The sequence below is a fragment of the Macaca thibetana genome, chromosome 19, assembly GCF_024542745.1.
Source record: "Macaca thibetana thibetana isolate TM-01 chromosome 19, ASM2454274v1, whole genome shotgun sequence".
In the NCBI taxonomy this organism is placed as follows: Eukaryota; Metazoa; Chordata; class Mammalia; order Primates; family Cercopithecidae; genus Macaca; species Macaca thibetana.
The window spans coordinates 7,990,536-8,004,805 of NC_065596.1; the positions used below are offsets into that span (position 1 = coordinate 7,990,536).

Below are 14,270 nucleotides of genomic sequence, written 5' to 3' on the forward strand. Positions count from 1 at the left end.
TGGCTCCCAGCTGCCTGGGAACATGTGCAGAATTTGTCAGAAGCAGGAAGACTTGGTGTGGCGGGAACCAAATCACAGACACACACTCTCCCAGCAAAGCCCTGTTTGATTCACCCGTGTGTCCTCAGCAGACACGACTGTGTGTTGGGGGTTGGGGGGTGGGCGAGGTGACTCAGCCGCGGACGGCATTAGAATGCTTAGCACATTGAAGGCAGACTGTCTGCTTCTGGGTGCCATCTGTGGCGTGTTTGGGTTTGGAAGGACAGCTTGCTTGCTGATGAACACTTCCACAGTCTTTTGAGCTAAGTAGTTTTTGTAAATTACTGTCTAGACCATTCTGCATTAAAAAAAAAAAAAAAACCGACAACTTCCCCATTGTTGGTTTTAAAAGTGAACCATTTTTTACAGGTGCTTTGCCACTGAGGCCTCAGCAGGGGCTGTTTTGAACCCGAGGAGCAGGTTATGTGGGCTCTGGGGCACGGGTGCGGGCCCACAGGCTGCCAGGGCAGTGCTGCCCACTGTCCAGGGTGGTCAGGAAGGCTGGCCGGACACTGAGGTGGGGGAGTACAGAACTGCTGCAGTCCGTGCTCCATGTGCGCTGTTCCCGGGGCCAGCCCGGTGGGGAGCGGGCTCCAGTGCCATCTGAAGTCCTGCTGTGGTGGCCCTTGCGTGCCTGGGTCACCCTGGCCCTGCCTCTCAGGCATCCTGGGGGCAAGGCAGATACAACACAGATGCCTTGGAGGTGGCCCCGTGTGGGTTCAAGGAACTGTTTGTAACCTGTGCATTTCACTGCAGGGGCACCCCAGGAGAGTCTTTGCAGAGTGCCGACATCACCACAGGCTAGTGGCACCTGGTACCCTTCACCTCACCCACTCAAAGCACCAGATGGGCCCTGTGTGTTTCGTAGCCATGTCAGGCTAGTGGAAGGCCAGGCCTCACCATCTTCTAACTGTGTGGTCTACTGGGGACCTCCATTACCTTCCTGGCCCTCAGTTGCCTTATCTGTAGAGCGCGCTCATGAGGACGAAGTGAAAGAACTTGGCCCAAGGGCAACCCACCAGTGATGGTCCTGTGCAAGTTGTGCCCCTTTGGGCCTGCCCAGGCTCGGCACCCTTGGGTCTATGGGTTGGTCAGACCTCGGGCAGCACAGGGTTTCCCCTTTGCCACCACAGCTGCACTCCCAAGAGGCTGGGGATCTCAGGCGGGGTGGGAATAGCTCAGATGTGGAGAAAATGGAGAGGCAAGCCGAGGGGCTGCTGGTACTCAAAACTCAGTCTCAGTTCCTTGTTTCAGACCAGGGCTGGAAATCCCCAGCAGTAATTACTCAAGGCCTGGGGGTTTTACCTACGCACCCCTGTAATAAAGCAAGGAAGAGGCTGGTCAGTAGCGGGTCCACTCCACTGAGCAGGCCCCAGCTTTGCACTCAGACCCAGTGATCCTCTTCACAGAAGAAAAACTTGGACACATGCCGCAGCCCAATTAAAATATTTGCCAACAGGAGTTTGGTTTGAAAGGTGATTCCACGTGCCCTGTCGTAGGTAGGTTTTCAGAAGAGTCTAGTCTTCTGGACTCTGGAGAGGTCAGAGGTGTCACTGGGTTTCACAGGGCCACAGAGGAGTGCTGCCGGCTGGCCTTTGGGGGAAACCATGGAAAGAAAGTTCTGAGTGGCCATGTCCTATGTATGACTCAGCTGTGCCCAGAGCCATAGGATGTGGACCACAGATGGGAGGGAGGCAGTGCTGACTGGGGCTGGGCAGGGCGTGGAGTGACGGCTGTCCCTTCCCTGGGTTACTGTTGGCTCATTGTTATGTTTCTCCCCTTCTGGGAGAGAGTGACCTAGCCCCCGCCCCTTCTTGCCGACTCCTCCCTCCTGGTCTGGGCCACTTGAGGGTCTGTCTTCTCTGTGGTGGTGGCTGTCCTGGGCTCCTTCCTGGTGCAGGTCAGGCCTCTCCCTGCAGGAAGGAACTGTCGACCTAGTGCGTACCCCTGGTTCAGGCTCTCTGTGGCTTCCTTTAGAAGAGAGGCATGAGGATACCTGAGAGTTGGACCGGGGTGGACAGCTGGCACGGGCACTCAGAGCTCCCCTCTCCAGCCCCAGGGGTGCCTGCTGTTTCCGTACCAAGTCTGTTAAGCAGCAGCCCAGTACCAGGGTAGGGGAGCTTGGTGGGGGGCTCCTCAGGTCTCACCAGATAGCTGGTGTTGTGCAGTTCGAATCAGTTAGGAGGCTCAAGACTTGAGGCAGGCTCACGTGGAGGGAGGTGGCATCCTACCTAGCCCTTGGTCCTTTCTGCCTCACTCAGGGGCCAGACAGTGGACAGCGAAGCCACTATGAGGAGGTGGAAACAGCTATTTGCTCACTTCCCCTTTAGATGGCTGCCAGTCCTTCTAGATCGGTGAACTCTCCCAAACAAATGCTAGGAAATAGATGTATTTTCTCATCTTTATTTGTGACAAATTTCAAGCATAAAAGTAGAGAAAGTACCATCCTGCTTCAGTAGATAGCTGCTTACAGCCATGTGACTTTGTTTCACCTGTCCCCCTCCTGTCACTCACCCTACGGGATGATTCTGTAGCAAATTCCAGATTGTATTATTTCTTCAGGAACATGTCACTGAAAGACGAGGCTGCGTGGTGGGTCTTTAATAGCTCACACAGAGCGTGGCGTGCTGCGAAGTCGCACACAGGGTTCCCCACTGCTCCCAGGGTGTGGGAGAATGAGGTGTCTCATGCAGCTCCAGGCGTCTGACCCAGGCTGCTTCTGGGTGCCGGCCCCTCCCTCAGGCTGTCTCTGTGCGTGTCCAGCCCCACCTCCTTCCTCACATTTCCTGTGAGCTGAACAGCACATGTCACCAGTTAGGCCGGCTGGAATTGTGGCTTAGCACAGGCTGTGGGGCTCTCAAGGGACAAAGGTGCCAGCCTTTCTGGAAGCCTTTTTTTTGTTTTTTGTTTTGGGTTTTTGGGTGTTTTTTTGTTTTTTTGTTTTTTGTCATTTGTTTGTTTTTTGAGATGGAGTCTTCTGTCGCCCAGGCTGGAGTGCAGTGGCGTGATCTCGGCTCACTGCAACCTCCGCCTCCCGGGTTTGAGCAATTCTCCTGCCTCAGCCTCCCGAGTAGCTGGGACTACAGGTACACGTTACCACGCCCGTGGAAGCCTTTCTAAGTTCTCATATGGAAGGATGACCACAAAAGAGCCCTGGGACAGCCAGACCTCCTATGGTCTTGGGTGAGAAGTTGTCCCCTCCACGCCCCCATCCGTGTGTTCCTGGGGCATCCCTGAGGTTTGGGGCACCTGTGTGCTGAGGGCTGTGCTGGTGGTCCCCGGTTCATCCTCTGCCTGGATGCAAACCATTCTTCCTTGGTATCTATGCTAGCTGTGATGCCTGTGGCCTGAGACCAGGCCTCCCCGCTTCGTTTCTCTGAGATTCCAGAAGGACGAGATTAACATTCACATTCCTATTGGCCTATGTGTACCTGATCATGCCTCATGGATTTCCATTCTAAGACCTGAAAATGTTCGGTGTGACAGTGGAGTCAGTTCCATCAACATTCATGTCCCCAGCGGCTGGGCTGGACCTACATGTATACCTGTGCCACACCTGGTCCCACCTGCTAACTTCCTGCCCTGCCTGCCTTTGGAGCAGGCACCTCAGGGAGGTCCCACCTGCTTCCAGAGTGCTCCCTGCTGCATTTACCCCTGCCCTTCTCCTAGTAGCTGCATGGAGGTTCTGCTGTCGACACCCCCCACCCCCACCCAACACCCTCGTCCTTCACAGGCACTTCCCGCAGCAATGAAGAGGCCAAACTGAAGCAAGTGAAGTGGGCAGGGGCAGTTGTGTTGGTAGAAAGGGGAGGCAACGCCTGTCTTCGCTGGTGGTTAAGGAAGGTCAGACCCATCTGCATCTATTGAGGGGTCCCTAGTGGAGAAGTGAGAGGCTGCACTTCCTGATGGGATTCCTGCCGCTTTGGGAAAGCCACTTGGCAGGTGTTTTGAGAGGTTTTTTCCGACTGGGAACAAATTCCAAGGGGGAATCCAAAGGATGAGGGGGCCTCAGATGTGCCAGGCTATTCCTGACAGCAAGAGGCTGCAATTGGCCATCGGGCCACAGATGTGGCCCTGGCAAGCCCGAAGAGCTGCCCTAAAGCCATCCTTTGAGGCTGTCATCTGGAGTGGCTCCCCATGTGGAGTCAAAACTGTCTGTGCTGAGGTTAGGATGTAGTGTACTTCCCCAGATAGACGGACAGGTGCCAAGGGCATCCCAGAAACAGGGCAAGGGCAGGTGGTCTGTGGGGGCAGTGGCTAAGGGGGATAGAAGACAGCTTGTGAAGGAGCCGCCTTGGGTCTTTTTGGTCTGCTTTTCCTCCCGATGTCCTTACCCCTGGCCCCTCCCCTGCCGTAAGGCTTTGATGCTGTCTGGCCAGCTCCCTGCCCATTCTTCTCCAGCTTTTCTGCTTTTCAGCATGGAGGTCAGTCTCCAGCCCAGGTGGACACAGCTTGTTCTGCTACATCCTTTTTTGACCTCCCTGGGAGGCCACCTTAGGTGCTGCCCTCACCCTGTGGCCTGCCTCCCTGCCCTGAGGGTTCATGCTGGACTTCTCAGGCCTGAAGTCAGAGCGGGAGCCTCCCCTCAGCCACATACAAGTCCTGGCGCCTCTGCCACCCACAGGGCCACCTCCGTGAGAGTGGGAGACCTGCCACTCCTGGGTAGGGGGTGAGTTGCTTGTTAAGGCAGGGTCCCCAGGGCCAGGGTCAGAAGCCAGCTCATGTTTTGCTCCTATGGGACCAACACCAATTGGGTGCTAAGTGTTCCTTGGGACAGACCGTGGCCATCTATAAGGAGGCTCTGTGGAGCATTCTGGCTCAGTGTGCCTGGGCTCGAGGGCAAGGGGTCCGGGCCAGTCCCTTTGCAGGGATTCCTCGCTGCATTGCTCAGTGTCTGCCTCCTGGGCCTGGGAGGCCTATGTCTGGAATGCCCAGGTGGCTCTCCCTACACAGTGCTCAGGCTGCTTGACATCAAGACCCCAGAGGTCGCAGGGCAGGACAGTCTCATCTTGCCTCCATCCTTAGCTCTGCTGACATCACTGACTGCCTTCTGCTGGCTCCAGGGAGTGGCCGCATTGGGCACTCACCCTCTCTCTGTGTCTGACACAACATACATTTAATATCTCAGGCTCTAGGGCTCAGAAGTGAGGTCCAGTCTCATTGGGCTGGGATCCAGGCAGCAGCGGGCTGTGCTCCTCTCTGGAGGATCCGTTTCCTGCCCTGCCAGGTGTTGGCAGAGTTCATCTGTTTACGGCGTAGGATTGTAGGTTTCTAGCACCTTACAGGTACAGCAGACGGGCTCCTCTACTCCTCAGGTGAGCAGCTCACATGCTGGGGACAGAAAGGGGACTGCCAAGGATGTAGCATTTCCCTTGGGGCTCCTAGAGGCTCAAGGCCTCTCTGCACACACTTAAGCATGGTTCATGAGGCAGGGGAGGGGCCAGGGGTGAGGATACCCAGTCACAGGGCCCTCAGACCTTCGCCTGGTGTCCCCAGCTCCCACACAGCTTCCAGGAGACTCTTGGGGCTGGCTGTTGGTTCAGCAGTGATTTCTGGGGCACCAGCTCAGTGCCAGACCCTGGGGTTGCCCAGGTGTTCTGTCTCCTCCCTCCTTTCTGGCAGCAGGATGGTGTCTGCCCAAGGACAAGGACACTTTGTGCCACTAGGCTAGCTGGGCCTGGGCAGTGTTCTGCTCTGCAAGGACTGCTGCTTCAGGAGTATGTGGGGAACCAAGGCTCCAAATATACCAGGGTGAGGTCAGCAGGGTGGAGGTGAAGCCATGTGGCAAGCCCAGGGACTGAGTCGGTGCTGGAGTGCCTGGGCCAGGGTGTGGTTGGCCTTGCTATCTGTCTGGGACTGGCCTCCTAACGGCGCAGTCCTCCCCTGCACTGATCCCTGCCCATTGCATGAGGAGTGCGGACAGGACTGCATCTCCTCTCTCATCACCCACCCACCCCCACCATGATGCAGCTTGAAGCAGGGTTTTCAGGGTCATTTGGAGCCCTGAATGAGAACATTGCAAGGCAAGGCCGTTGTTGCCAAGGAGCAAATGGGCCCATTGGCAGAGGGGCAGCTTTGTGGGAGCTCTGCAGGGACTGCTGTCGTGGCTCTGTGGTCACTCTGCAACTTTACACCCAGAGGAGACAACACAGGGGAAGGGAGGGAGGGGCAGTGGCTGCCTTGCCCTGGAAGTGGGGCAGAAGAGTAGAAAAGCCAGAATCCATGAGGCCAGCAGAATTAACAGCCCTCAAGGACGTCCACATTCTAGTCCTGGAGCCCAGGCATGTGGTACTGAACATGACAGATGTGACTAAGGGAACAGTCTGGAGATGGGGGGATGATCCGAGATCATCTGAGCAGGCCCTGCCTAGTCAGGGAGTCCTTAGAGATGGCACCTATCTTGGCTGGGTCAGAGAGATGCCGGGCGAGAACTCGGCCTGTAGCTGGCATAAGGGGAGGGGCTGTGAGCTGGATGCAGTGCCCTCCAGAAGCTGGGAATGGCTTCGGATGACAACCAGCAAGAAAATGGGCCTCATTCCTGCAGTGTAAAGAGCTGAACTCGGCCAGACGCGGTGGCTCACGCCTGTAATCCCAGCACTTTGGGAGGCCGAGGAGGGTGGACCACCTGAGGTCAGGAGTTCCAGACCAGCCTTCAACATGGTGAAACCCCCATCCCTACTAAAAAAATACAAAAATTAGCTGGGCGTGGTAGCGGGTGCCTATAATCCCAGCTACTCGGGAGGCTGAGGCAGGAGAATTGCTTGAACCCAGGAGGCGGAGGTTGCAGTGAGCTGAGATCATGCCATTGCACTCCAGTCTGGGCGACAAGAGGAAAACTTCGTCTCAAAAAAATAAATAAGTAAGAGCTGAACTCTGCTAACACCTGAAGGAGCAGGAAATGGATCCTCCAGAGAGGATCCCAGCCCAGTGAGACCGAGACCTGACTTCTGAGCCCTAGAGCCTGAGATGATAAATGTGTGCTGTGTAAGATGCTGAGTTTACAATCACGTGTTATGGAAACTCATGCCACGCAGTCTTGGCAAGGATGTGGCCTGGTGGGAATGGAATGGAGCAGCCTCCCTGGGGGCGAGGTGACCACCCTGCATGGATGTGAAGCCCCGGCTCACCCGCGGCTGTCTGTGCATTAGCCCAGAGTCAAGTCTGTCACTGCCGTCAGTTGCAGCCTTGTTTTGTAATGGCGAATGGAAAGTGCCTAAGTGTCCCACAACATTCAAGTCGGGCCTTCCCCACTCTGGAAGGGATGGTGAGCCAAATGAGGGGCTCTGTTTGAGGCTGGACATTGCTGATGTTAAGTCAGAAAAGGCAAGAACCACGGTCAGTTTGGTTTTGAAATATGTGACAAGTGTAGATGTATACGCCTGCATACACAAGGGATATTTTTGGAAAAAAATGCAAGGTAATGCTACAGTGGCTGGGTCAGAGATGCCCATTTCCTTGTGTGCCCTTTTACGCTGTTTTAATTTGTATCATGTGGCTGCTTAACTCCTTTATCATGTTGGGGTGGGGGTGGGGGGGAGTCGTGTAATCTACTCACTGTGGTTTCCTCAGGGCCCCTGGGTTCCCGCCTGCCAGCCAGCCCACCAGAAACCTGTAGCTGCTGGAGGTGGCGGTTGAGTGGTAGGAATTCTTGTTGTAACAATTAAAGGAGTTAGTAATGTGTGGGAAGTGCTTAGAACAAGGAGTGGCTCCTAGCAAGATCCTAAAAGGGTGGGATTACTCGGTCATAGGATGTGTTCATGTTTCACTCTGCCAGACAAAGTCCAGCCGTTCCCAAAGTCGGCTGTACCCCCAGAAGTACCTAGTATTGTCAGTGGGGTGCGTGTATCATATATCCATTTGTGGGTTCAGTTTGAGTTTTCCTAATTATTGATAAAGCTGAGAAGCTGAGCATTAGCGCTGACATTTCATTGCACAGTGCCTGTTCCTGTCTTGTAGCCACTGTGCGCTGGGTTCCTGGTCAGCTGCACTGCTGCACAGGCATTCTCTGTGTGTTCCAGATACAGCTCCTTGGGGCTTGTGGTCTATGCCTTCTCCCACTTTGTGACTTTCTGCTCTCTTTATGGTGTCTTTGGATTCAAATCGACTGGTTTATTATGTATTGAATTTTTTTTTTTTTTAACGGAGTCTCGCTCTGTCACCCAGGCTGGAGTGCAGTGGCGTGGTCTTGGCTCACTGCAACCTCTGCCTCCCGGGTTCAAGCAGTTCTCATGCCTCAGCCTCCCGAGTAGCTGAGACTATAGGCGCATGCCAGCACACCCAGCTAATTTTTTTATTTTTAGTACAGATGGGGTTTCACTGTGTTCGCCAGGCTGGTCTCAAAACTCCTGATCTCGTGATCCGCCCTCGTCGGCCTCCCAAAGTGCTGGGATTACAGGCGTGAGCCACCCGCGCCCAGCCTATGTATTGATCTTTTAAGCTTTGTGGATTTTATTCGATGAATTCTTCAGTGTCTCCTCTCCCACTCCCATCAGATGGCAGAGTAGAGGTCATTTTAAGTATCAGGAGCAGCTCTTGTTTCACAAGCATCCTGGGTTTCAGCAGGTGGGTGGATATGTACCATGTACACTGGAGGGTTTGGAGCAGACCGCACACCACACACTGGAGGAGGTCGGACAGTGGGTGAGGATGAGCACTGGGCGCCAGGTTGGCCTGGGGAGCAGGTAGGAGACTACATGGAGTGGGGGCTTCAGTGCTGCCAGCTCCTCTTGCTCTGGGGTTGGGGAGAGACTGGAGCAGGCTGGGGTAGGGTGTCCCTGCCTCCCAGGGGAGAAGGGCAGGAACCTGACAAATGGCTTTTTCTTTATTTCCACAGATCCGGAACATGGTGGCGGTGCTGGAAGTCATCTCCAGCCTGGAGAAATACCCCATTACCAAAGAGGCACTTGAGGTGAGTATCCCAGACCCCAGCATTTGGGAGTGCAGAATGGGGGACAGGGGACGGCACCAACCCAGTTCCTTCCCCAGCTTCTAGGAGCGTGTGTCTTTGCTTCAGAGGACCAAGAGAGGCGGTGTGCCCTCACAGCTTGTGCCCCGTGATCTTGCTCTCCTGTGGCCACTGCAGTGACCAAGTGGCATTAATCCCATCCTACCTGCCCAGCACACTTCATGGGCACGTGGGCACATGGGGACATGGGGACATCAGGAGAGGTGTGCTTGGGGGAGGCTCCAGTGAGAGGCGCCATCCCCAACCCTCCACTTGAAGCAGACCCTCTGTGCTGCCGCCTTGGCCACAGCACCCTCTCATCCAGAAAGCCTCCCTGGCAGTGTCCTTACAGTGGCCTTGACAGCCCCCTGGCACCAGGAGCCTGCGGGACAGCACTGCTGAGAAGCCACCTGGGACTCTGAAGGTCTGGGGACTAGGTTTGAGAATTTATATTGTCACAAAGGACCGGAAATCCCCAGGAGTTTTGTGCCAGGGAGGCTGGCAGTTTAGGGCTCAGTGGGAACCAGGTCATTTCATTGTCAGGGCCATTTCCCACCATTTCTGGCTCAGCTCATGGGGAAGTCCCTGTCCTGAAAGTATGTCATCATCTCCCTTTCTGGTTGTAGGAAACACGACTTGGGAAGCTCATCAACGACGTCCGCAAGAAAACCAAGAACGAGGAGCTCGCCAAGCGGGCCAAGAAGCTGCTGCGGAGCTGGCAGAAGCTCATCGAGCCAGCGCACCAGCATGAGGCAGCGCTGCGGGGGCTGGCGGGGGCCACTGGCTCTGCCAACGGGGGTGCACACAACTGCCGGCCGGAGGTGGGGGCGGCTGGCCCGCCCAGGAGCATCCATGACCTGAAGAGCCGCAATGACCTCCAGAGGCTGCCCGGGCAGCGGCTGGACAGGCTGGGCAGCCGCAAGCGCCGGGGTGACCAGCGTGACCTCGGCCACCCAGGGCCGCCACCTAAGGTCTCCAAAGCTAGCCACGACCCCCTGGTCCCCAACTCATCCCCCCTCCCTACCAATGGCATCAGTGGGAGTCCAGAGAGCTTCCCTGGCTCCCTGGATGGCAGTGGGCATGCAGGCCCAGAGGGCGGCCGCCTGGAGCGTGGCGAGAACGACAAGCACAGTGGCAAGATCCCCATCAACGCTGTGCGGCCGCACACCAGCTCCCCAGGCCTGGGCAAGCCCCCTGGACCCTGCTTGCAGCCAAAGGCTTCGGTGCTGCAGCAGTTGGACAGGGTGGATGAGACTCCGGGGCCTCCCCACCCCAAGGGGCCCCCTCGCTGCTCTTTCAGTCCTCGGAACTCACGGCATGAGGGCTCCTTTGCCCGGCAGCAGAGCTTGTATGCACCCAAGGGCTCCGTGCCCAGCCCCTCACCGCGGCCCCAGGCGCTCGATGCCACACAGGTGCCGTCACCGCTTCCACTGGCACAGCCGTCCACACCCCCTGTACGGCGGCTTGAGCTGCTGCCCAGTGCGGAAAGCCCAGTGCGCTGGCTTGAGCAGCCGGAAAGCCACCAGCGGCTGGCGGGGCCGGGCTGCAAGGCAGGGCTGTCCCCAGCCGAGCCCCTCCTGTCCCGGGCGGGCTTCTCCCCAGACTCCTCCAAGGCGGACAGTGACGCTGCCTCCTCAGGGGGCTCGGACAGTAAAAAGAAGAAGAGGTACCGGCCTCGAGATTACACGGTTAACTTGGACGGGCAGGTGGCTGAGGCGGGCGTCAAGCCTGTCCGGTTAAAAGAGCGGAAGCTCACCTTTGACCCCATGACAAGACAGATCAAACCTCTGACCCAGAAAGAGCCAGTGCGGGCAGACAGCCCTGTGCACATGGAGCAGCAGTCCAGGACAGAGCTGGACAAGCAGGAGGCCAAGGCCAGCCTCCAGAGCCCCTTTGAACAGACGAACTGGAAGGAGCTGTCACGCAACGAGATCATCCAGTCCTACCTGAGCCGGCAGAGCAGCCTGCTCTCATCGTCGGGCGCGCAGACCCCGGGGGCTCACCACTTCATGTCTGAGTACCTGAAGCAGGAGGAGAGCACCCGGCAAGGGGCCAGGCAGCTGCACGTGCTGGTGCCTCAAAGCCCGCCCACAGACCTCCCCGGGCTGACCCGGGATATCACACAGGACGATCTCGACAGAATCCAGGCCAGCCAGTGGCCGGGGGTGAACGGGTGTCAGGACACACAGGGTAACTGGTATGACTGGACGCAGTGCATATCGCTTGATCCGCACGGCGATGACGGGCGCTTGAACATTCTGCCTTATGTCTGTTTGGACTGACCGGCCCGTCAGCCACGAAGTGCATTCCCATCTTGCAGAAGCCGGGCGGGCGGGCAGGCAGGTGGGTGGGTGGCCGGGGCCCAGCTGCCTCCTGCGCTGGGAACTCGGGGAGTCCGGCCTGGGCAGGAGGGAGGGGGCGGGAGTCACGCGGTCTCTCTGCACTCTTCCCTCAAAACTCTCCTTTTGTGAAATGCTGCTACCAGTTTACTAACAAAATTGCGAAGGAAGGACCGCGTGGAAGGAAGGACGGCAAAGTGAGTTCAGAACTCTATAGCAAACCAGCTATAAAAAGCGTTAGTCCCTCACCCCTGAAGAGGTGCGGACACTTTCCAGCACCTGAAAGCTGGGACCTCAGTTGCAGGCAGGCACAGAAAACCTGTGGAGAGGTTACCTTTAACACAGCAACAGAAGCACGCATCTCATCTCTCTTGCATTTTCTGTTCTTTAATTTGGCCCTGAGTGTCTGTGAGACAGTGGGCCATGCTGCCTCTGTTTGCTCCCTACCCAGCCACTGTCAGGTCAGTGTTGTCCGTCATGTGCCAGAAGCTTCTCAGCTGTGGTGAGCCACTGGCATCGGGCAGGCAGGCCAGCTGGCCAGCCAGGGTGACCCACACTCCATGGGCAGCCACCTGTTTATATCTGGTTTCAGTTATAACCCCGTTTTTAAAGAAATGCTGCAAAAATTTAAGTTTTTTCATGTTTAACAACTCCTTCCATCAGACCACCAGACAAAAAAAAAACCTTTCCTTTCTTCCTCCCTTTCTTTTTTCCCTTCCTGTACACATCTAGAAAACTTCACCTTTCTAGAGTCCTCCCAAAACAACACAAAAGTGACTGTGGGTGCTACTGGTTTTATGCTGTACTGTGGGGCGAGGGGGAGACCTATCTGTACGCTGGAAACACTCATAACCATTCCTTTAGATTCGTTTGCCTTATGGTTATTTGTCATAAACGCGATTTGCAAAAACAAGGAGCCTTAGTGAATGTACAGTACCTAGACTTCTGTGTTCTCAGGACGCAGAAGGGAGCAACTTTGCTATTTGGTCCAGTAAGTGGACACCTTGTGATATAAATGTGGAAATAAAAAAAAAAAAAACCATTTGCACAAACCAGTCTGAGAATCTTTTCTCATTTGGACCTTCACAGCCAAATCAGCCCTTTCCTGGATTGTAGAGTAGCCAGAAAAACCTAGACCCCAACAGCCGCAATGCAGGGAGACAGGACAGGGCACTGTGCTTTGAAGTCCACCTGCTAGCCTGCTGCTGCATTTGGGAGGACCTTCACATTTTATTCATTCAGGGCCACATTAAGGAACGTTATCTTGTCTCACCCAGACTTTACCTGGCCTAGAGAGCAGCCCTCCGTAGGAGGCTCTATAGCATAGGTCTCAGTGACTACCCCCACCTTAACAAAATACCAGAGGCTCAGAGCTGTGTGTGTGTGTGTGTGTGTGTGTGTGGCAGCCCACCCTGTGGCCCTGGCTCCCGGCTGCCTTACTAGCTGGTTGTTGCTGACTCCAAAAAAAATAGTTCTCCCTTGACTATAAAGTGATCATCTTTTAGTTCCCCCTCTTCCCTGAAACTGTAGGCTAAGACTTTGGTTTTCTAGTTTTTCACTTTGGAATAGGTCATCTTATCCGTATCTGCTTAATTTCACAAATGAAGAAACAGCTACACCTTAAGACATGCAATCTCACAGAGCAAACCAAGGGTTCCTTCCAGCCTGTAAGACTACAGTCAGTCCAGAGCCAGTTTCAGAGCTAGCAGGGATTCCTGGCAAAAGCTTGGTGCAGAATACACTCCCCTCCCCAACAAAAGGCCATGGGCGAAGTGGCTTTGAGGGCAGGATGAGGTTGAACCCAGGCCTGCCACCCACCAGCTGTGTGGCTCTGAGCTCATCTCTTCACTCCTGTGCACATGTCCCCATTTGGGGGGTGAAAATACCTACCCCAGAGTTTTGAAAACTAAAACACACAGCATGTCAGTGGAAGTATCTGACACTCAGCTGTGCTGTAGGGTGCCTATAGTTACATTTTCCCAAGTTCACTGTGCCTATGTTTAACAGCTCTGCTGATATGTGGTGTCTCAAGGATGTGACTTTACTCTAATACACACAGGGCACAGCTGGAGGATATTAGGGTGCAGAGCTTGGCCTCCTATCAGCATCTCTAGAACTTTGGGACAGGCTGCAGCTCCCCCCTACCCCTGCCTGCAGGGACTACCATGCCTGTGTCCATGTATCCAGGAGGACCTAGGGCACTAATGTTACCTGCCTTTGAGAATGCAAGGATAAGCAAAGATACCTTCCAACATTTGGGGGGCCAAGTTGGGTTGCTGCTTTCTACTCTTCTTTGGGACTGGGTCTTGCTCTCTCACCCAGGCTGGAGTGCAGTGGCGCCATCATAGCTCACTGCAGCCTTGACCTGGGCTCAAGCCGATCCTCCTACCTCAGCCTCCCTAGTAGTGGGGACCACAGGCGTGCGCCACCACACCTGGCTAATTTTTGTATTTTTTGCAAAGACGAGGTTTTGCCATGTTGCCCAGGCTGATTTCCAACTCCGGAGCTCAAACAATCCGCCCGCCTTGGCCTCCCAAAGTCCTGGGATTACAAGCTTGAGTCACCGCACCCAGCCGGTTGCTGCTTCTAATTTAACAAGTAGAAACACTGTAACGGGGGCCGGGCGCGGTGGCTCAAGCCTGTAATCCCAGCACTTTGGGAGGCCGAGACGGGCGGGTCACGAGGTCAGGAGATCGAGACCATCGGCTAAACCGGTGAAACCCCGTCTCTACGAAAAAAATACAAAAAACTAGCCGGGCGAGGTGGCGGGCGCCTGTAGTCCCAGCTACTCGGGAGGCTGAGGCAGGAGAAGGGCGTAAACCCGGGAGGCGGAGCTTGCAGTGAGCTGAGATCTGGCCACTGCACTCCAGCCTGGGCGACAGAGCGAGACTCCGTCTCAAAAAAAAAAAGAAAAGAAACACTGTAACGGAATTTTAACACCCTTTCCT

At 55.5% G+C, this 14,270-nt stretch overlaps 1 protein-coding gene across 1 annotated transcript in view; it reads left to right on the forward strand.

Annotated features, from left to right (window-relative positions):
• Positions 1-12,374, forward strand: part of MED26 (mediator complex subunit 26) — a 54,242-nt gene extending 41,868 nt beyond the window's left edge. Inside the window, exons 2-3 of the mRNA XM_050769596.1 lie at positions 8,873-8,947; positions 9,610-12,374. Coding sequence (XP_050625553.1) covers positions 8,873-8,947; positions 9,610-11,265 — 1,731 coding nt within the window. The 3' untranslated portion in view covers positions 11,266-12,374. The remainder of the gene's footprint in view (positions 1-8,872; positions 8,948-9,609) is intronic.
• Positions 12,375-14,270: the final 1,896 nt, after the last annotated feature.